A 22500-nucleotide genomic window follows, 5' to 3' on the forward strand; every position below is an offset into this window, starting at 1 on the left:
GGGGCGACAGAGGACACAGTTTACTCACACAAACAGAGCCAGACACAGGCTCTCGACCAATCAAATCAGCCATGGCTACTCTCCATACGCCAAGATGGTTTTGATGATGTCTACTACCCTTTTGCTAATCACGTCTGCACACCAGGCAGTTAGTCACAGAGTCACAGGTTTCATGTGGAAATAATCCCAGGGGATTATTGATTATTAGTGATAATTTCATGTGAACGGATTAGATAATTAAACCTGCTTGCGTGTGACTAAGGGGAAAGGGAAGCGGAGCTTACTAGGGTGATGGCCTCGTCGTCTTGCGGGCCACTGTATTTGAATGGGATGCGATGGCGGGCCATGTCGGAGAAATACTCCTTAGCCTCCTTCGATGTGCTGGTACCCAAACCTGCAGGGATGAGACAGTGGACAGGAACACGGCTGAGTTAGATACAGACACCAGAGAAGGAAGGAAGAAAAAGGAGGGAGAGAGGGGGAGAGAGAGAGAGAGAGAGAGAGAGAGAGAGAGAGAGAGAGAGAGAGAGAGAGAGAGAACCATACAGGTATAACATTCAGTTAATGATCAGGCATGAGAGAGAGAGAGAGAGAGAGAGAGAGAGAGAGAGAGAGAAGGAAAGAAAGAGAAAGGAGATGAGAGAAACAAGCACAATTTGGACTAAATTGGACCTGAAATGAACCACAGTATTAAAGAGTGAGAATAATCTTCAGTGCAGGTGTGACTGACAGCACGAGAGCAGATGAGGGACCATTGAGGTGGACGTGACGGAAACAGGAGAGTGTGTGTGTGTGTGTTTCTGTGAGGGGGAGTAGTAGAGTAACCCACAGGCCCTTGGAGATTATTCACAAAGTGATTTTAGTAACGGCAAGACACACACACACACACACACACACACACACACACACACACACACACACACACACACACACACACACACACACACACACACACACACACACACACACACACACACACACACACAGTAAGTGATTCTGTGAGAGAGCGAACACATGGGTCTGCTGGGAAAAGGGCTGCTTACTTGCCTGGCTGGACTACCACAGGCGTTTGAGAACAAACCTTTGTAGTATTTGATCTTCCAGGACTTGATGCTGGTCTGCTGGTTCTTCCACTCGTCAAACTCTGGGATGCTGTAAAAGGACAGCTCCTGCTTCTTATTGGTCGCCTGCAGACAAGATGGAGACCTGCATCACCCACTGCTTGAGCTCACAGGGACCCTTTGCTAACATTAGGATAGGTAGTGTGTGTGTTTAGCAAGACTTTGTCTGTGAACAGCACATTAATCAGGAGGTTTTTTATTATGTTCAAATAAACAGGTTATTTTAACCACACAGTTGGTCACACACACACACACACACACACACACACACACACCTTGATGATGGGCGTGATGAACTCCTCCAGGAAGCTGTGGCGCAGCAGAGAGGGCCAGTTGGTGTGGATGAAGTTAATAAGAAGACCCTTAATGTGAGATCCATCCTGATCCTGCACACACACACACACACACAAACATTACTGAATATATGCAGTGTTGTACATACACTGCTTTCTGTATAGCACCACCACACAAACGAAACATCTTCAGGAGAAACAAACAACTTACAGCTAAACGTCAGATTCAGTCATAGTAATACCACTATGACGTCCTTATAATTTCACACACACAGTTCTCTGACCTGATCTGTCATGATCATTAGCTTGCCGTAGCGCAGAGTCTTGAGCGACTCCGGATCAGAGTAGTTCTTCTTGTACTGCAGACCCAGGATCTTGATGACGTTGTTGATCTCAGCGTTTTCCATGATCTAAATGGGAGACACACACACAGACACACACACACAGACACACACACACACACACACACACACACACACACACACACACACACACACACAATGAACTGATGTCCTGCATATACAGCCGCGGAAAAAATTAAGAGACCACTTCAAAATTATCAGTTTCTCTGGTTTTACTATTTATTGGTATGTGTTAAAGTAAAATGTACATTTTTGTTTTATTCTATAACCTACTGGCAACATTCCTACCAAATTTCAAATAAAAATATTGTCATTTAGATAATTTATTTGCAGAAAATGACAATTGGTCAAAATAGCAAAAAAGATGCAGTGTCTTCAGATCTCGAATAATGCAAAGAAAACAAGCTCATATTCATTTTTGAACTACACAATAGTAATGCTTTAACTTAGGAAGAGTTCAGAAATCAATATTGGGTGAAATAACCTTGATTTAAAATCACAACTTTCATGTGTCTTGGCATGCTCTCCACCAGTCTTTCACATTGCCATTGGGTGACTTTATGCTAATCCTGGCGCAAGAATTCAAGCAGCTCGGATTCTTTTCATGGCTTGTGACCATCCATCTTCCTTTTTGATCACATTTCAGAGGTTTTTTATGGGATTCAGGTCTCGAAATTGGGCTGGCCATGACAGGGTCCTGATCTGGTGGTACTCCATCCACACCTTTACTGGCCTGGCTGTGTGGCATGGAGCATTGCCCTGCTGGAAAAAACACTTCTCAGAGTTGGGGAACATTGTCAGAGCAAAAGGAAGCAAGTTTTTCTTCCGGGACAACATTGTACTTTGCCTGGCTGAGGTTTGTAAAAGACCATAAGGATTGAAAAAGCGGACTGGAGGGTCTTCTTAGTTCGTCTTCTCTGATGAGTCCAATTTCACAGTAGGTGCAAGACTCTGTGGCTTGTAGGCCTCTCCAGGTCTCCGTCTAACCATCAGACGACCATGTGTTGGGCAAAGCTGAAAATTGGACTCAGAGAAGATGAACTTAGAAGATGACCCTCCAGTCCGCTTTTTCAATCCTTATGGTCTTTTACAAACCTCAGCCAGGCAAAGTACAACGTTGTCCCGGAAGAAAAACTTGCTTCCTTTTGCTCTGACAATGTTCCCCAACTCTGAGAAGTGTTTTTTTCAGCAGGGCAATGCTCCATGCCACACAGCCAGGCCAGTAAAGGTGTGGATGGAGTACCACCAGATCAGGACCCTGTCATGGCCAGCCCAATTTCGAGACCTGAATCCCATAAAAAAACTCTGAAATGTGATCAAGAGGAAGATGGATGGTCACAATCCATGAAAAGAAGCCGAGCTGCTTGAATTCTTGCGCCAGGAGTAGCATAAAGTCACCCAACGGCAATGTGAAAGACTGGTGGAGAGCATGCCAAGACACATGAAAGTTGTGATTTTAAATCAAGGTTATTCCACCAAATATTGATTTCTGAACTCTTCCTAAGTTAAAGCATTAGTATTGTGTAGTTTAAAAATGAATATGAGCTTGTTTTCTTTGCACTATTCGAGATCTGAAGACACTGCATCTTTTTTGCTATTTTGACCAATTGTCATTTTTCTGCAAATAAATGATCTAAATGACAATATTTTTATTTGAAATTTGGTAGGAATGTTGCCAGTAGGTTATAGAATAAAACAAAAATGCACATTTTACTTGAACACATACCAATAAATAGTAAAACCAGAGAAACTGATAATTTTGAAGTGGTCTCTTAATTTTTTCCGCGGCTGTATGTTTACTTTTAGGTATCTGGCTGATGCTTTTGACCACAGTGATGTACCTCACCTGTTTGTGTGTGGCCTCCCGGACATTGAGCATCTTTCCGCGGAGGGGGAAGACTCCGTAGCGATCTCGGCCGACCACGCCCAGTCCAGACACGGCCAAAGTCTTGGCCGAGTCTCCCTCAGTCAGGATGAGCGTGCAGCCGTTGGAGTTCTTCCCACCTGTCATATGGCACAACACACACACACACACACACACACACACACACACACACACGTACACGTACACGTACACACACACACACACTTATATTGGATCCTTGTGTTGTGAAAGCATGATTATCATAATTATACTTACATATAGCTACAATTTTAGCAGTAAATATAACCCCCACACACACATGCAAATATATAATACAAATACAACCCTCCCACACAATAACAACCAGCACTGCCTAGAGTTGGTACCTGCGTCGTTGGCGTCATCCAGCTTGGGCACCCCCTTGATCTTGGTGTGCTTGACGGCAGAGCACTTCTTATTGAGCTGCGTCTGGGCCTTAAACTTCACCCAGTTCATCACGCTGTCCACGATGCCACAGTTAGTCGCCTGTGCATGCCACAACAAGAGTCCAAATTTAACACAGAACCCTAGTCGAACCCACACTTCAAATGAACAAACACTACTGAGAATGGAGAGAGAAAGAATGGAGAGAGAAAGAAAGAAAGAAAGAAAGAAAGAAAGAAAGAGAGAGAGAGAGAGAAAGAAAGAAAGAAAGAAAGAGAGAGAGAGAGAGAGAGAGAAAGAAAGAGAGAGAGAGAGAGAGAGAGAGAAAGAAAGAAAGAAAGAAAGAAAGAAAGAGAGAGAGAGAGAGAGAGAGAGAGAGAGAGAGAGAGAAAGAAAGAGAGAGAGAGAGAGAGAGAAAGAAAGAAAGAAAGAAAGAAAGAAAGAGAGAGAGAGAGAGAGAGAGAGAGAGAGAGAGAGAGAGAGACAGACAGACAGACATGTGTGGAACTATAACGGTTCTGACCTGCTTGATGAACTTATCACCGAGGGCACAGGTGGAACCAAAGCTCTTCTGCTGCAGAGTCATGTTCTCTTTGGTCTGAGAGTCAAAGCTCGGGTTCTCAATCAGACAGTTCACAAACAGCCAGATGTGGTTCTTCACCTGTCATCACACACACACACACACACACACACACACACACACACACACACACACACACACACACACACACACACACACACACACACACACACACACACACACACACACACAGATTGAAATACACTATTCCACTAACCCATTCTATTTGAAAAAAGTATAAACACAGAGGGTAACTCAAACGAGGTCCAAATCACCAAGCAAAATATTGCTTTACAACACAAACTTTATGAACTATGAAGCCCAGCGTATGCGGAGTCATTCCACCACGCAGACTGACTGACCTGGAAGGGCTTGACGGCCACTCCAGCCTTGTTCCTCTTCTTCACCACCTCGATGAGTTTGGACACCACCTGGTCGGCCACATGGTCCGTGTGCCTTCCACCCTGCACAGCAGAAAACGCCATCTTACCCCTGCGCCATTCCTTCTCACTCCGCCAACCAGAGGGGCTGGGTGAGCGGCCAATCACAAAGACCCAAACCAGAGGGGCTGGGTGAGCGGCCAATCACAAAGACCCAAACCAGAGGGGCTGGGTGAGCAGCCAATCACAAAGACCCAAACCAGAGGGGCTGGGTGAGCGGCCAATCAAAAAGACCCAAACCAGAGGGGCTGGGTGAGCAGCCAATCACAAAGACCCAAACCAGAGGGGCTGGCTGAGCAGCCAATCACAAAGAAGCAAACCCAGATTTGGGTAGATGGACAAGGAGAACAGCTTTATGTTTAGATGCCCACCCAAACACACACCTCTATGGTAGTGGACCTGGTGGAAGCATCCCACACTTAGGCTAAGGTCCACACACACACACACACACACACACACACACACACACACACACACACACACACACACACACCCCCTTACCTTGGTGGTGGCAATGCTGTTGACAAAGCTGACTTGCTGGAAGCCCTTCTCACTCATGGTAAGGCAGACCTCCCAGCGGTCGTTGACCACCTCGTGCACCACGGTGAGTGGAGCGCCCGTCTCGTCCGTGCGGTCCTTCAGGTACAGATCCACGTACTGGCGGAAGCCCGTCACCTGTGCCAAGCAAGCGGAGATAAACACACCCAGGCTTGATGGACAAGTGATGACCAACAGTGGTAGTTGTGATCAGGTTTCCGTCATAGCTACACTGGGCACAGAACCAACTCAGTGGTTCTCAGCATCTCAGTGAGTGTTCCATATGGGCTTAAAGCTTACTGGGATTCTGGCACCTCATGTAGTAGTCTTTATGGCACACATATGGCCACCAAACCCCATGCCTTTCTTACCCTTCAATGCCAGTGCACTTTGAACTGTGCAAAAACTGAGAAATAGGACTGTCCACTGGGTAGAAATAGGCATAAAAGATTTCAGTCCAAGTGCCAATATTCATTTTGCACTGCACAAAACTCATAACTCAGTTTCACGTGTAAAGTAAGCCAGTAAGAGAGTGTGTGTGTGTGTGTGTGTATGTATGTATGTGTGTGTGTGTGTCCTGTGTGTGTGTGTATGTATGTGTGTGTGTGTGTGTGTGTCCTGTGTGTGTGTGTATGTATGTGTGTGTGTGTGCAGGGCCGTGTCTAACGAATGGGCTGACCGGGCTGCAGCCCCGGGCCTCGCCACCAGGGGGGCCTCAGGTCGCCCGATGTCGAGTGAGTCAACGGCACCGGACCGCGCATAACATTAGAAACATTCAGAGTGAAACAAATTATAATGCGCGAAAATGTCCGTTCAAAGAAAGCACGAGAGTGAGGCCAAAAGACTGGTCCGTGGACCGTGACCTTCTAATCGCAAAAGCCCTCAAGTGCAAAGTAAGACTGAATTCACATTTCTAAACTTTGCTTTGGTTTGCACCACATCATTACGACAGGGATAAACGCTTTTAATACGCGCTTTCAAATACGATGATGCAGGTAACAAGCCAGGCTTCCCGGTTCCATCTAAATAGGCCTAATAAAACGTAAATTCTTTCAGCAATTGAAGATGTATGAGTTCTTATCCTCACGCATATCGCTGCAGATTAGGCTAATTCATTGAAAATTATAGACAAATTATGTGCAAACCAGTTAGACATAGCTAAGTGAAATGTTTTAGCTTAGGTATAGAATCTTCCATTTTCGCAGTCATGGTCAAATATTAGTGTAGAGGTTTTCACTGAGGTTTTTTGTCAGATCAGCAGGACTAAATAGACACTCAGTCCAGTTTGGTATTGCGCAATCTGAGATGAAGCACAGCTCGTCGTTGCCTCATCGTCTTGCTGTCTCCTGTCTGTTTGAACAGGACATGCGCAAATTCAGCGATTTTGATTATAAAACTGCTCGAAATGATTGGAATCATGCAGAAAATACATTTATATCACAGACCAGTAGAAAATATTTATTTCCTTTGATCGTTATTTGTTTTTTTACTTTAATGATGACAGGTGAAGCTCTGCCTCCCCTGACCGCACGTCGGTGCTCTCGCATAGAAACGTGGGTGCGGAGCCAAGCTGTTGCTTCACTAATAGGCATATGCTTAATCAATTCGTTATTTCATTCCCTGGCTATTTAGCCTTGTTTTTGCTTTTGAATGAATGGAAATATGTATACATTTGCATTATTGGTTTATTATTGTCTACAGTGTAGTCTACTACATACATACATTTTATCCTTGGCTTTAAACTGATCATATTTATAGAGTGGTTCTGTGGACTTTAAAACACTGATGTGACAGTGCACCTGGCGTGGGTTTGTGTGCGTGTCACGATGTGCGTCGGGGAGATATAGGGGCCTCATCCTGGTAATTAGCCCCAGGCCTCAAAATGTCTTAATCCAGCCCTGTGTGTGTGTGTGTATGTGTTCTCACCGGGAGCCTTTTGCCGTTGAGGAACACTTTGACTCCCTTGCTGGCCCCGGCAATGTCGTAGGCCCGGCGGGTCATGAGGGCCACGGTGTCCCGGTCCAGAGCCTGCATCTTAAACTTGGATAGGTCCGGCTGGAACGTGATGCAGGTGAAGTCGTCGCCGTCAAACGGCTTGATCTTGGACTCTCCCGCTCTACCCATGTTACTGAACCAGGTCTGAGAGAGAGGAAGGAAGGGAGGAGGGAGAGAGAAAGAGTAAAAGGGGAGAACACAGACCACAGAACCAAGACTCTGAGTGGAGTAATTGTGACTGAGTGCGATGGAGGCATTCCCTGTGGTTTTGTTAAAGTGTTTACATTTGTCAGTACTAATCAAGCACTTAATTTCAGATTTCTTATTCTGATTGTAAATTGACTGTAAACTTGATTGTAAACTTCATATGGTTCCAATGTGCTGTGGGTTCAGTGTTCAGTTCAAGTGAAGAACAGTTGAGGAGCCTGAATCGACCCAGCACATCTCTCTGTAGTGGACTCTGAACTGTTCTGGGCCACACCTGGGCCAAAACCTGTACCTGTTCTGGTCTGTACCTGTTTGAAGGACTGTTTGGACTCCCTGCAGGCAGTTTCCACGGTGAACTTGGTGCTGAAGATGTTGCAGAGCTTTGCTCCAAATCCGTTTCGACCACCTAAAGGGGCAGTGACATCACCATGGTTACCAGAGCAAAACTTAGAGGGGAGCATCTATTGAGCTAACAGCATCTTACAATGACCATTTTAATGTACAGTGTTAATTACACTTTAAGCTTTAAAGACACTGCACTGCTTCTAGTGTACCTTGAAATGGTTAACATGGCATGAATTTCATAGTATAGGTAGGTAGTTGTCGCTTATGACCGATCAGTAAAAATGAAGACTGCATTGTTTAAGTTCTAGGGCAGGTATTATCCAGTCCGAGTGCTCACCTGTGACCTTCTTCTGGTCGTCGTCATAGTTACTGGAGGTGAGGAGCTGTCCGAAGATGAGGGCGGGCACGTAGACCTTCTCCACCTTGTGCATCACCACGGGGATGCCCTTGCCGTTGTTCCAGACGCTGACGCTGTTGTTCTCACTAAGAGGGTGCAGAGGGAGAGCTCAGACAGGCAGCACACTGTGGGGTAGGTCTCAGTCACTGTGGGGTAGGACTCAGTCACACTGGTGTAGGACTCAGTCACTGTGGGGTAGGCCTCAGTCACTGTGGGGTAGGTCTCAGTCACTGTGGGGTAGGCCTCAGTCACTGTGGTGTAGGACTCAGTCACTGAGGGGTAGGCCTCAGTCACACTGGTGTAGGTCTAAGTCACTGTGGGGTAGGCCTCAGTCACTGTGGGGTAGGTCTCAGTCACTGTGGGGTAGGCCTCAGTCACTGTGGGGTAGGTCTCAGTCACTGTGGGGTAGGCCTCAGTCACTGTGGGGTAGGCCTCAGTCACTGTGGGGTAGGACTCAGTCACTGTTGGTGAAACTCAGGCCGTACACACATTTCAAACCAATAATTTCCTAAACTATTCCATGGCTTTTTCATAGCTACAGTTCCAGAACTATTTTTTGCCTGCAGGTTCAGATTTTCTTTACTCAAAGGTCGCACCATGAAAGAAAATTGAAAACGTTCCAGAAATGGCATCCCAGTAGCAGGTTTGAAATGGAATCCCAGTAGCCCCTGATTTCCATGTGTGTGTGTGTGTGTGTGTGTGTGTGTAAACCCGGTAGTTGGTACTCACGAGTCAATGGTGATCTTGATGCAGTTCATAGTCTTGTCCCTCTGCTTGTTATCAGCAGCATTTACTGTCGGAGAATAAGAGGTTATCAAACAGACATACCGACCACAAACACAAGTGCTATGGTATTAGCAAATTGAATCTGCATAGAGTTTGGCACCTAAACAACATTAGCTCCTCACCCAGGATCTCATCAAAGATCTTGTAGAGGCCAGGGACATAGGTGATATCCCTGCAGTTCATCCCATCCAACTCGTCAAACACCCACATTTGCTGCAGGGAGGTGACAGGTGTCAACATGAGAAAACGGTGCAGTACGCTCTGCCTGTAAATGCAACCTGTGTCGCACCATGAGCATACAATTCACTGCATTACAAGAACACCAAAATCCAGGTTCAGGTGTAGCTTAATGATTGTTTTCCTCTAGGCTTTTTAACACTTTAGACATGTTGACCATACATACAGGTCATGATGTGTGTGTGTGTGTGTGTATATATATATATATATATATTATTCTGATACAATTTTTCCTCATTAAACGTGAGACATGTGATTTCACAACAGAGATTTAATTCATTGAATGTACTGGCTGAAAGTCAGGTAGAACTGCCTTTTTCCTAAACTGTCCAGCTCTGTAAAGTGTCAACTCACAGATCCACAAAAAACTTAAGAATTCCAATTGATCTGCCATATTTAGTCCCATATCTATGGATGAACATGCATGCACAGTGAGGAGTGCCACCCATAGTACTAGACACCGCTAACTACAAACGTCCTTCAGTCCTGCAGCCCTACCTGTGTGAGTGGCTCCACGGAGCCGATGTAGGTGTCCGGCCGGAGCAGAATGTGCTCCAGCTGAGTCTTCTTCTGGTAGATCCGCTCCACCGACATACGCTTGTCATCCTTCTTGGGTTTGCTGATGGCCTTGTTCTCAAACAGGCTCTGCAAAGGGGAGGCGGGGGGGGGGGGGGGGGGGGGGACGTCGGAGGTTACCAAAGGGGGAAGCCAGTGTAAAATGACACAACTCGATGAACTCTTAATGTAAATGAACTAAATGTTGTACAGTTGTTATTCTTCAATGCGTCTTAGTTGGTCTTGTGTGGGAGGACAGTTGGGGGGAAAGCATGGCTTTGTCCCAGACAAAACAGTCTGGTTGTATGTTGTTTGTCGTGTACCCATGCCATATACAGTAGTACTTCCCTCATCCAATCCAATCCCCATCCTCTCCCTCCATCTTCCTTTCTCTATACCCTCCACTGACATCATTACATTTTCATAAGACGGCCGTGTGGAAGTTTCTTTATTCATTCAGTCTCTGACCCAATGACGTTAACGACTCATATTTGTCTTATGTTCACTGGTTTCATGTTCATATTTTATGGAAGACCCCCCCTTTGATTATGAAAAAAAGTAACGTCAACCAAAGTCGCCACCATATAACCGACGTTGGATCATCAACGTTAACATTTGAACTCAATGCAAACTTCTAGTGCCCACGTTTTTATCGACGCTAAACAGTTAGCTAATGTTAAAGTTACACGAAGAACTTAGCTTGCAATCTAGCTATCTATCCATTCTAGGTAACGTTAGCCAAGTTTGTTATGCTAACGTCTACTGATTAGACAACGCTCGTTAAATGTGTAACATCAATTCGCTTAATACCACTGCGTTTTTGGTCAATTATGTTATATTGACACACCGACGACCGATCAAAAACCATGCAAAGTGAACATGATGTGTTGTCATGCAGAAAACTACCAATGTAAGATAGATAGCTCGCTTTTGCTACGTGCTTTTAGAAAGCCAGAACACATCTCCTACCTTAAATGGTCCGTCTGTAGCTGCCATTCTCAAAAAAAGGTCGCTAATTACCTATCTTAAAATAATTAAAACAACTGAATTAGCTATTTCTGTTATTTGGATATTTCACTTAGCTAACGCTGGCTTCAGGGTCTAGCGTGGTATTTTCCCTAACTGACTATGGTCCTTTCTTCCGTCAAGTTCCTTATCCTTTTCAAAATTTTCGAAATTCGGAAATAGCTTAACCGCCAAAAAGATATTCACCAATCGGAGGTTAAGTCCCACCCACTTTAGTATCCGGTTTCACATTTTCAAAGAAACCCCACCCCCAGTAAAGTCATCAAACCAATCACGACGCGCGTTTACAGATGTTGTCAGTCTTCACATGTTTCTTTTTTCTGGAGGGTGATACAAAATAACGAAATACTTGATTGTTACTTACTTACGTTGGATTGTCAGCAGCTTTCTGTTATTTATCATAATAGGCCAACACGTTCATTATTCGCAAGTTTTGGAATGAAGTATTCGACAGGGTGAAGACTTTTCCTTGCCACGGGGTGGCGCCAGGGCTGTAGTCTACGTGATACGCAGGTATACGCCGTATTACCACCTAAAACGTTCGTGGGTTTGCGTATATCCACTAAAACCTAGGCCAAGATACGTATCAAAAGTCTCTGAAACCATCCAATCAGTCATCATTCATCAGTTAGAAAAAACTGTGGGTAGACGATGGATTGACTCAAAAATCGGTTGACAACCAATCAATATTCTAGAATTCGTCTAAGATTTAGTTACCAGGCAGGAACTGAAAACACCATTTATTTGATTGGCTATTACCAGGACCTCTACTTTTTTCACTTAGCTACAACGACTTTGCCTGACTTTAATGGGGTGTCACGTTTAACGCTGCTGTTAAACATTAAAAGCAACTGAATAACACGTTTGTTAGGTGTAATCTGTAGCGGTAAATAACAACATAAACGACAATAACGTGAGTGATTGATAAAGGACTTATGTTACACTTCACAAACACACATAATCGATGTTTTTTTATTTGAGAATAACGGAGCTGTGGCACCGACCCATCACAGACAGTATACCCACCACAGAAAACTAGACTACAGCACTGGGTGGCGCCATTGCCAGTGTAGATATGTACGAGTCTACTCTGGGAAAATAATCCGAGTAATTTTTTGTCAATTTTTCAAAATGATCTAACGCAGTAAAACTGAAATAGAACACTAAAACGATACCAATATAGTGGTTTATACACAGCGCGAGTGTAGGCCTAATTGCTGTAATATACTTTGAAGAGACCCAAAGCTTGACCTCCAAACAAGTGTATTATGATGAAGTAGGCTACAGACAAGGCAGTTTTATGCAGTTACATACTCTGATAGGTCTGCTGAGCGATCACGAAATGGACTGTGAACGTCCATTCAACAGAGAGAAACAGGGGAGTCTCCCAGAGAGACACCCAGGCAGACGGAAAGAGAGATAGAGGCAGAGAAAGAGAGATGAGCAAATGGGGTCATAGTAGACCAAGCCAGACTCAGACGGATGTTCAGTGATGTAGTATTAGAATAATACCAGAACTGCAAAGTAATTTTGTTCTCTGATATTGCCTCAGGCGATTTTCTCTTGAAGAAGAAAAAAAAGAGAGAGAAAATGAATGGAGGGAGCAATGTAAAAGAGAGTGCGTTATTCCACAGTATTTAAGCATATCTGTGTTATGGTGAAAGTGTTTGAAAGTGCAACGCTGCGTGTGAGGGTGTCTGTTTGAAAACGCTAGACCACTACCTTAATGTGTGTGTGCCTACGTGTGCGTGTGTGTGTAAATGATAGTGTGGTGCAGTTCAGTTATTTGTAAGCCTGCAGCTACAAGCTTGTTCCTGAGGAAGAGATGCAGTTATTGTGCAGGAGAGGCCAGAGCCTTTCATTTGTGTGTGTGTGTGTGTGTGTGTGTGTGTGTGTGTGTGTGTGTGCAGACTCTGAAAGCTTGGGAGTGTGTGTCGGAGAGAGGAGAGTAGTTCATTCCAGGCAAACTGACCCTCTCTGGCTTTGCAGGAGTGTGCAGACAGGGGTGAGAGGGAGAGGACATATATCAGTAGTGACAGCTTTATGCCACCGGCGACCCCACTAACCTCCCAGCTAGCAGCATCAGCAAAAACTATGGCTAAAACACTTTTGTAGAGTCAGAGTGGTGACTTTCATCTCAGACAACCACGCACACACACACACACACACACACACACACACACACACACACACACACACACACAAAACACACACACCCACACACCCACACACACACACACACACACACACACACACACACACAACACACACACACACACACACACACACACACACACACACACACACACACACACACACACACACACACACACACACACATTGGACTAAACTCATTGGATTGGACTCATTGTCTGGCAGTTTCTTTCAACTCAGCCACAGATAGCCAAACACACACACACACACACACACACACACACACAAACACACACACACACACAGACAGACACACACACACACAAACACACACACACGCACACGCACACGCACACACACACACACATACCAGGTTACACACATGCACACACACACACACATCCATGGTATATCAGTCTCTATCCCCTCAGACACTTACATGCACACATGCACACCGACACACACATGGTCCTTGCATTCAAGGACAGAAGGACACATTTTCAGATGGGCTAAGAGTTCTGAATGAAATACACCCTACACACAATCAAATACACATTCCCTAAAATAAATACACACACAGAGACACATCAAACTACACAGTCAACACCCTAACCCAGTTTCCTTAAAATAGGATCCATTTTGAAGCCGTGTAAATGCATTAGAGGATCACTCTCAGAGATGGCCCCTCACACCTGGCTATCTCTCTTTACTTATTGATGACTTTACTACCACAGGGGTGGCTTGATGCAAGCCTGTCTGCTCCGTCAGCGATGGAGAGACATGAAGATGGACTGAGAGAAGGAGGGAGGAAGGGAGGGAGAAAAGGAGGGAGGGAGGTAGGGAGATGCGACAGCGTGCGAGAAAGAGAGGAAGAGATAGAGGGAGTCAAAAAGAGAGAAAGTACGTTTGAGGAGGAGAGAGACAGCACTTGACACTTATCAAAATTGGGCTGTCAAATATGACATGTCTGACCCAGTTTCTGGTGCCGTTAATGGGTTGTGAGTGTGTGCAGTCAGATTTAGAAAGAGACCTAAAATAGAAGTGCTATCCCCTCTAAAGAGACTTAAAGCAGTGACACACTGAAATAGAAGTGCTATCCCCACTAAAAGTTCAAAGTTGTCGCCTCCTTGCTTGTCTATCTGAGTAGCTTGTCTTTTGGGTAGGGTAGGGTTTCTGCTTCATTCTACCACTCCTGAACCTTAACAGCATGGTATATTAATTTCATATTTATGTAATTGTAGAGTGATTTTTGGAACAGTCAGTCGCACATAATTCAGAAGGATGAAATACCCCCTCAGTAATTTTAGCCTGAGTCCAGCAGATTAACTGTAGGTCTGTACACGGTACCCTAACAGACTGAATTTACTATGTGCAGTGGTGGAAGAAGTATTCAGATGCTTTTACGTACCAATAATGTAAAAATACTACCTTAAAAGTAAAGGTCCTGCATGAAAAATCCTACTTACAAGTAAAAGAACAAAAGTATTGGCACACAAAAATGTAGTTTGGTCCTTCTGACCGATACCGTATATTATTATATATGACATCATAAGATTGCTGACCCTGAACTTCAATGGGAAAGCTGCTGGAGGTGGAGATAGTTTGAACTACTTTATATACAGTTTTACATACGGGAACACCAGATACATCTGAACTAGTTTTACTACTTTATATACAGTTTTACATACAGGGACAACCGATACATCTGAACTAGTTTTACTACTTTATAAACAGTTTTACATACGGAAACACCAGATACATCTGAACTAGTTTTACTACTTTATATACAGTTTTACATACAGGGACAACCGATAAATCTTTGGGGTCGTGAGCTGATTAATGGGAGAGAAAAGAATGAAATTAAATGAAACCAACTAAGTTTGGAAGGGCAACAAATCCACTATACGTATGGTGGAGCTGTTAACAACTCATACACATCTGAAATGTAATCCGACTACACACTGCTTTTTGTAAGCTGTTAACCTTAACCTTGTAAACCTTTAACGATATATTGTTTTTAAAAGCATGTTTTATTATCAATTGTGTAAAATCCATGTGAAGATACAGTCAGTAATAGCCTGTAATATCCTGAGCTGGTCTGGGTATTCCTGGGAGAGACTGGACACTGTCAGCGTCCTACCGCTGGACTTTTGACATGTGGCTCTGTCTTAAATTGCAGTGACTTTCAATAAGTAATGGTGACCAAGTGCAGATGGCTGTCCCTGTGCACTCTCCCACACCGCTAGCAGCTCCAATGCTAATGAGTGAGGGTGAATAGACGCTTGGCTGAGATGCTCATTTCTCCATCCTGTAATGGAGGCAGCTCACTAGGAAGGTGTAGACTGGCCAGGACTGGCTGTCCCCAAAGGTGATGCCGAGCAACCACTGTGCTAACCGTGGAGAAAGAGTGTTCTAAACTATAGTCTCTCTATCATTTAACACTCAACAGATTAGATCAGCCAGGTCAGTCCCAGAGTCTGTTATATAGGTAGCACACCTGTATACAGTTGCAATCAAAATTATTCAACCCCCATTGCCCTTTTAGGTTTATTGGCAAAATGTACAATTTCTGTTTGCAATAAAGAAATTACACAAGAATTGTTTAAGTAGTTTAATAAAACTAATATTACAAGGGTTTTATCCAAATTCAACACAAAATGCTACTTTTAATGACTTTAGTGAATTTACTGCAGTGTCAAAATTATTCAACCCCTTCATGACAAGCATCTTCAGTACTTCAGTACAGTACTTCAGGACAATGATCCCAAGCATACCTTAGTCCACCAAGGCTTGGTTTCAGAAGAATTAATGGAAGATTCTAGAGTGGCAGTCACAGTCGCCTGACTTGATCCCCATCGAAAATCTCTGGTGGGATTTGAAGAAGGCGGTTGCAAAACGCACACCAAAGAATATTATAATGAACTGGAGGCCATTGCCCATGAGGAATGGGCTAAGACTACTCAGGAACGCTGTCAGAAGCTGGTGTCTGGCTATGCATCACGTTTGCAGCAGGTCATAACAGTAAAAGGGTGCTCTGCTAAGTACTGAAGATGCTTGTCATTAAGGGGTTGAATAATTTTGAAACTGCAGTAAATTCATTAAAGTCATTAAAAGTAGCATTTTGTGTTGAATTTGGATAAAACCCTAGTAATATTAGTTTCATTTAACTACTTAAACAATTCTTGTGTAATTTCTTTATTGCAAACAGCTGAGAAATTGTATATTTTGCCAATAAACCTAAAAGGGCAATTGGTGTTGAATAATTTTGATTGCAACTGTATGTGCTGAAGCTCAGTGGTATATGTGAGAGACACTGGGCTCTCTAAAGCACACACCCGTAGAGCTACAATGTCTCATGGTTGAGTCCCAAAAAACCCTGTGAACCCCTCATTTAACTGCCGTAGATATGTTCATTTCTGCATTGTCACGATATTGCGTTTCACAATGGCCAAGATATTTTACTGAGTTAAGTTTCTTCATAAATGCCAGTTGCTTTTTCGCTTCATGAGTTTGTTACTGTAATTAGTCGTGACTGACTTGTTGACTTGCCAGTAATAAAGGTTAGATTTGATTAATAATTAAGAGGCCTGTCATACGAACACACAACCTCTCCCTGAGGAGTGTTCAGTGGGCCTTAAGATCACGGAGATAAGAGAAGGTTACATTCTCTCCTCACCACCCGCAGAGTTCCACTGATAAAAAAGCCAATTACCTGCTTCCCCAGACAAGAAGCTGTCTCCATTAAGTTGCCGTGACAACTAAAGGTCACAGGGTGTTTCCGTGACCTTTTTCGTGGCACGAACACCCCACCCGTTGTCAATATGTGTTCCCAGCACAAAGCATCATGGGAAACCTGGAGCACTCCGAGAGGAAAATAAAGAGCACAGGCCCCCCCACCCCACCGCCAGCAGCTCTCCATGGACTTCCTGTTTGGGTTTGGCTGATCGTTCCTGTGATTAGGTCACAATAGAGGAAGTACGCAACCTAACGCCAGCTCCCTCTGTGGAACATTACACACAGGGTTTTCTAACTGTGGAACCAGTAGGAGTAATGAAATTAAATGCTAAAAAACTATTATCATTTGGCAGGTTTCATTGCAGTAAGAAACGTTTTGATGTCCTGATCTCGATGAAGAGTCATATTTTTCTGAAATTTAAACCTAACATAAACCCATAACATCAACAATCACTTTCAATACAATGGATTGACCTTCATACGCGTTCAATTAACTCCGTTACAGGTATTTTAGTATCTTATTCCAATAAATTGTACTTATAGGAGAACATTAAATGCAGAATACTTTTCACTCTTGTAATGTACGTATACTCATACATTAGGCAACACAAGTCTCGCTACTTTTATATCAAATACATTTTATTCACGCACGCACAGCTTCAAGCCAACATCATTGACTTCTCCGGCTACATAAACATAAACGTAAACGCTGCAATTGGCCTCTGGTTCGTACGTCAGCAGAGCAGCTATATCGAAGCAGGGCACGTGAGAGTGGAAATCTATGGAAGTCCATCCCAATACATCAGTGTCTGAGTGGAAAACTATGGAAGTCCATCCCAAAACATTTGTCTCTGAGTTGAAATCTATGGAAGTCCATCCCAAAACATAAGTCCCTGAGTGCAAAACTATGGAAGATCCATCCCAAAACATTAGTCTCTGAGTGGGAAACTGGCCTGCATGGGAGTGTGTAGATCGTAGCACTGGATCCAGACACGGCAAGAAACGTCCAGTTTTAACTGGGTTATGTTAGAGGGCTCAATATCTTACTGGCTGAATTTAATTTAAAATGGGGCAAAAAGGTAATGCTAGCCAGCATTAAAGTTTCTGAGCGTGTGGTTTTTTTTTTTAATACTGATTAACACTTAGGCCTTCCGTCCGTGAGTGTCTAGCCTACACATAACCCCCTCTCTACAGCTTCAGATGTAACTTTAGCATCTCATCCGATTTGACCTTCTTCAAAGTATAGGATGACTTGTAGACGGCCTACTCCTTAACTTCACAAAGACAGGGCTCCATTTCGTTTAGTGCAATATTTAAGTGACATTCTTTTTTAGTAGCCTATTAGGTTCACATCACTTCAATTACCTCCCAGTCATACACTCCCATTTATCACCTTGGTAATAAGTAGCCTTAACCAAATATCTGAGAGACAATTCACCACTCATTAATCATCAAACAGCATCAAGTTGGGAGCATTTCTTTATTTAGTATTTTTTTTATTTTTTTTTATTTAAAGATGCACAGTATGCAAAAAATTTCAGGATGAGCAAAATATGTTATTTATTATAAATTAAAAATAATTATTATTTAATATGTTCTAGTGTGCAATTTCAACTGAATACAGAAGTGTAGCCTGTAAGGTTTAGGACTTACCATTCCACTGAGGCCACTCACATCCACAGCAGCAGCCCTTCATTCTACCATTTATTTTGTGTTCGTTTATTTCTCCAGAATGGAGCTCTGAACCAATGCCATTCAGAATGGAGCTCTAAACCAATGCCATTGAGAATGGAGCTCTAAACCAATGCCATTGAGAATGGAGCTCTGAACCAATGCCATTCAGAATAAAGCTCTAAACCAATGCCATTCAGAATGGAGCTCTGAACAAAATACATTGAGAATGGAGCTCTTAACAAATTACATTCAGAATGGAGCTCTAAACCAATGACATTGAGAATGGAGCTCTCAATTAATGACATTGAGAATGGAGCTCTCAACCAATGACATTGAGAATGGAGCTCTCAATTAATGACATTGAGAATGGAGCTCTAAACAAATGACATTCAGAATGCAGCTCTAAACAAATGACATTCAGAATGGAGCTCTAAACCAATGACATTCAGAATGGAGCTCTAAACAAATGCCATTGAGAATGGAGCTCTAAACCAATGACATTGAGAATGGAGCTCTCAATTAATGACATTGAGAATGGAGCTCTCAACCAATGACATTGAGAATGGAGCTCTCAATTAATGACATTGAGAATGGAGCTCTAAACAAATGACATTCAGAATGCAGCTCTAAACAAATGACATTCAGAATGGAGCTCTCAACCAATGACATTCGGAATGGAGCTCTCAACCAATGACGTTGAAAATGGAGCTCTAAACAAATGACATTCAGAATGGAGCTCTAAACAAATGACATTCAGAATGGTGCTGTGACATTGCACCATGGTCTGATCAACAGGGCACACACACAAAACACCAACTACAGTTTCCAACTGTGTTCTCCAGAGGGCCGCTATGGCTGATTGCAAGTGGCCTGGGCTTGGGGGTGGGGGGTGAGGACACGGGTCTGCGAGGGGAACGGTCAGTAGTTAATATGAAGGTGAAGGAGAGCAGGGGTGAGGGGAGACGTCAGGAGTGCGTCTGGGCGAATTACCCTCTCACCCAGTCACTGAGACGGCTCATCGGAGGATGTCACCACGCTGTCACAGCAGCTCCGCCGACCTGTCCCATCAGCCTTCTCCAGACATGCATCATTAACGCTGATGGCTACCAACTGCCAATCAGCTACTCCCCATGCCTGACAGAAGAGGCCAGAGAGAGGATCATTAAAGGACAAGGGAGCGCTACTTCAAGCGTCAGCCATTTTGTAGACATAGATGTGTCAGAGGTCTTTTGTAAAGTTTGATGGTCAAGATTAGAATCAGTGTTAACTTTGAGGTAGAGAACACTTTTCAGCTTGTCTTGTTAGTTCACACAGGATACATACAATACATCAGCAAATGAGAACACATTTAAGTTTGTCTTGCCTGTTCACACAGGATACATACATCAGCAAATTCTACTCCCGCTATTTGACCATGTGACTTTGTGGCCTTGTGTCTTTTCTATGATGACTACTTTCTGATTCACAGATTGGCTGTTTGTAGATTTGTGATTTAGCTTTTTTTAATTTTATATTGAATGTTCTATAGGTAATGTAATATAATATATCTAAACTTCTTCATTCTTTTTGTACAGGACCAAATGCACCGGAAGGTACAGAAGCTGAACTGTCAATATCAGTCGTCATAAAGGCGTTGAGCCAAGTGCGAGTATTCTTTCAGTTGCCTGAAGGACCTTTGGGGGGCTCGTTGCCCTCGGAGTGCCATCTTTCCTTTGATTAAAACACGCTGAAACCTTTGAAGAAAAAATGATGAATCACTACGTGCCATATTCAAGACATGCTTTGATCTTAAAAAGAACGGAGAGAGGCAAAAAATGCAAGGAGAACGAGAGAAAATGAAAGAGAGAGAAAGAGGAGAGGAGACATTGTATCCTTCTGAGCCCTGGGGACCAATAAGGAGATGAGTGCTCAGCTCCATTTGGTTTCAGCCGTGTATGAAAGTGCCCATGTCAGCCCAACCCTGTCTTCCATAGCTCAGGTTAACAAGCTGCAGGTAGCTTGCACTGTCAGGACTCGAAGATCTAAGCACTGCATCCCCCCTTATCCCCCAGCAGTGGAGGACGACGATTGGTGTGCAGGTCATGATCAGGCTGACCTTTCTCACCGGAACTCCTTTGATCCAGCTACAGGGAGAGAGGAGAGACAAGCAGCTGTGACCATCGCAATGAGAGGCAGCAGAGCTCCAGCATGTCCGGGTGAACTGCGCCCGAGGACACCGTTTCATCAGAGCGAGCAAGGAGAACTCTGACAACGGCAGGCTGTGCGCCGCGAGTTAGTGTTTTGGGTGGCACAGCACAGATGGGACAGGCACAGAGCTGTGTGACATGATCATGATTGGTGTGCATGTTCAGGCTTATGTAAGATGAGTGAGGGGGAGCTTCCACGCTTACATTTTTTTTTTTTTTAAAGATTTGTTTTTGGCCTTTTATGCCTTTAATGGATAGATCAGTTCAGATTTGGACAGGAAATGACAGGGAGAAGAGGTGGGAAGTGGACGGGAGAAATGACATCGGGCCAGATTCGAACCCATGACCTCCTTGAGCTTCAAGCCTGAATGTGGTCGAGGCTACTGTGTGAGCTACAGTGCCCCCACCCTTACCTTTGTTTTAATCGGACCTGGCTGGCTTCTGGATGTGAGAAAGCAGGATAAAGCAAACACACTTTTTAAAACTCAGTGGGAAATACCGAGCAACTCCAAGGGCACTTGGAGAGCGCAGACCTACGCCAAGGCCAAGAGTCCAGTCTTCAAGATCGCAATGTTAAAGAAAGTGAAGAAGAAATCCTGGATCCGCTCAAAGATTTAAGGGGTTCTACCCACACCCCTCCACCAGGTTTGATGATGATTGGGCCGGTGGTTTTTGCGTCATCCTGCTGACAGACACAAACAGGCCAACTAACGGTAATGAGAACATAACCTCCTTGCCGGAGGTACTGATTTGCAATCACTGCATGTCCCTACAGATGAGAGAACAGATGCCTCATTCCCTTATTAGTTGTGCTGATAGTTACGGCCTAATGTTGTAATTGTTACAATATTTACTTCCGCCCAAGGAGGTTATCTTTTCAATATGTTGGTTTAATTTTCTGTCTCTTGTCAGGATTATGCAAAAAGCTACCAGCAGAATGTTCATGAAACTAGGTGAAGGGGTGTTACATGGGCCAAGGAAGAGGCCATGTTTAGAATGTTGTAAAATGAACGTTCTGAAGACTATCCATCGAAAATAAAGTGGAATATTATCTTGTATTGTTGATGAACGCATTCTTTTTTTAGAATGTACAAGGGTTAATTAGGGTTAATTGTCGCTGCTTTAAAGCATGAGGTCTTCACCTTCACGTTTCGCTTCAGGCCACATCAGCCTACTCCTGTCACGATGCTAATTAGTATCGTGTTAATTGGTGTGAAAGATGCAGTTCCACACTATCTGTTTCCTGCATCGCTCGACCCTCGAGAGCTAACACAAATAGCTGGAATTCCTCCGGATGGTGTGTCCATCTTTATTCGCCCTGGAAAACAACAGATAGAGATGACAGAGAGTGAGCGGAGCCACACTGCAGTGGCAGGTCTCATTAGAGGATCTTTAGGATACGGGCATTTCATGAATTTGACATATTTTAAAGGCGCAGTCTGCAATTCTACAAAAAACATTTTTTTTCGTCAAATTCAGAGAATTACTAGTTAAGGTCTTTTAGCTTTCCATTCTGTGTGAATGGGAAACAAACATAGTTGCGCGGACCAAGACATAATTAAAAATAAAATGAATTATTATTA

General features: G+C 43.7%; 1 protein-coding gene across 1 annotated transcript in view; it reads right to left on the reverse strand.

The window, feature by feature from the left end:
• top2a (DNA topoisomerase II alpha) overlaps positions 1–11252 on the reverse strand; it is a gene marked incomplete at its 3' end in the record, with an annotated part of 27348 nt that extends 16096 nt beyond the window's left edge. The window contains exons 1-16 of the mRNA XM_080841225.1: positions 11112–11252; positions 10086–10232; positions 9473–9563; positions 9294–9357; positions 8505–8650; positions 8131–8228; positions 7547–7759; positions 5585–5758; positions 5006–5107; positions 4587–4724; positions 4027–4165; positions 3623–3780; positions 1699–1824; positions 1397–1507; positions 1082–1187; positions 285–394 (exon numbers count right to left, since the gene is read on the reverse strand). Coding sequence (XP_080697351.1) covers positions 285–394; positions 1082–1187; positions 1397–1507; positions 1699–1824; positions 3623–3780; positions 4027–4165; positions 4587–4724; positions 5006–5107; positions 5585–5758; positions 7547–7759; positions 8131–8228; positions 8505–8650; positions 9294–9357; positions 9473–9563; positions 10086–10232; positions 11112–11138 — 1950 coding nt within the window. The 5' untranslated portion in view covers positions 11139–11252. The remainder of the gene's footprint in view (positions 1–284; positions 395–1081; positions 1188–1396; positions 1508–1698; positions 1825–3622; positions 3781–4026; positions 4166–4586; positions 4725–5005; positions 5108–5584; positions 5759–7546; positions 7760–8130; positions 8229–8504; positions 8651–9293; positions 9358–9472; positions 9564–10085; positions 10233–11111) is intronic.
• Positions 11253–22500: the final 11248 nt, after the last annotated feature.

The sequence above is a fragment of the Sprattus sprattus genome (assembly GCF_963457725.1).
Source record: "Sprattus sprattus genome assembly, chromosome: 6".
Taxonomy (NCBI): domain Eukaryota; kingdom Metazoa; phylum Chordata; class Actinopteri; order Clupeiformes; family Clupeidae; genus Sprattus; species Sprattus sprattus.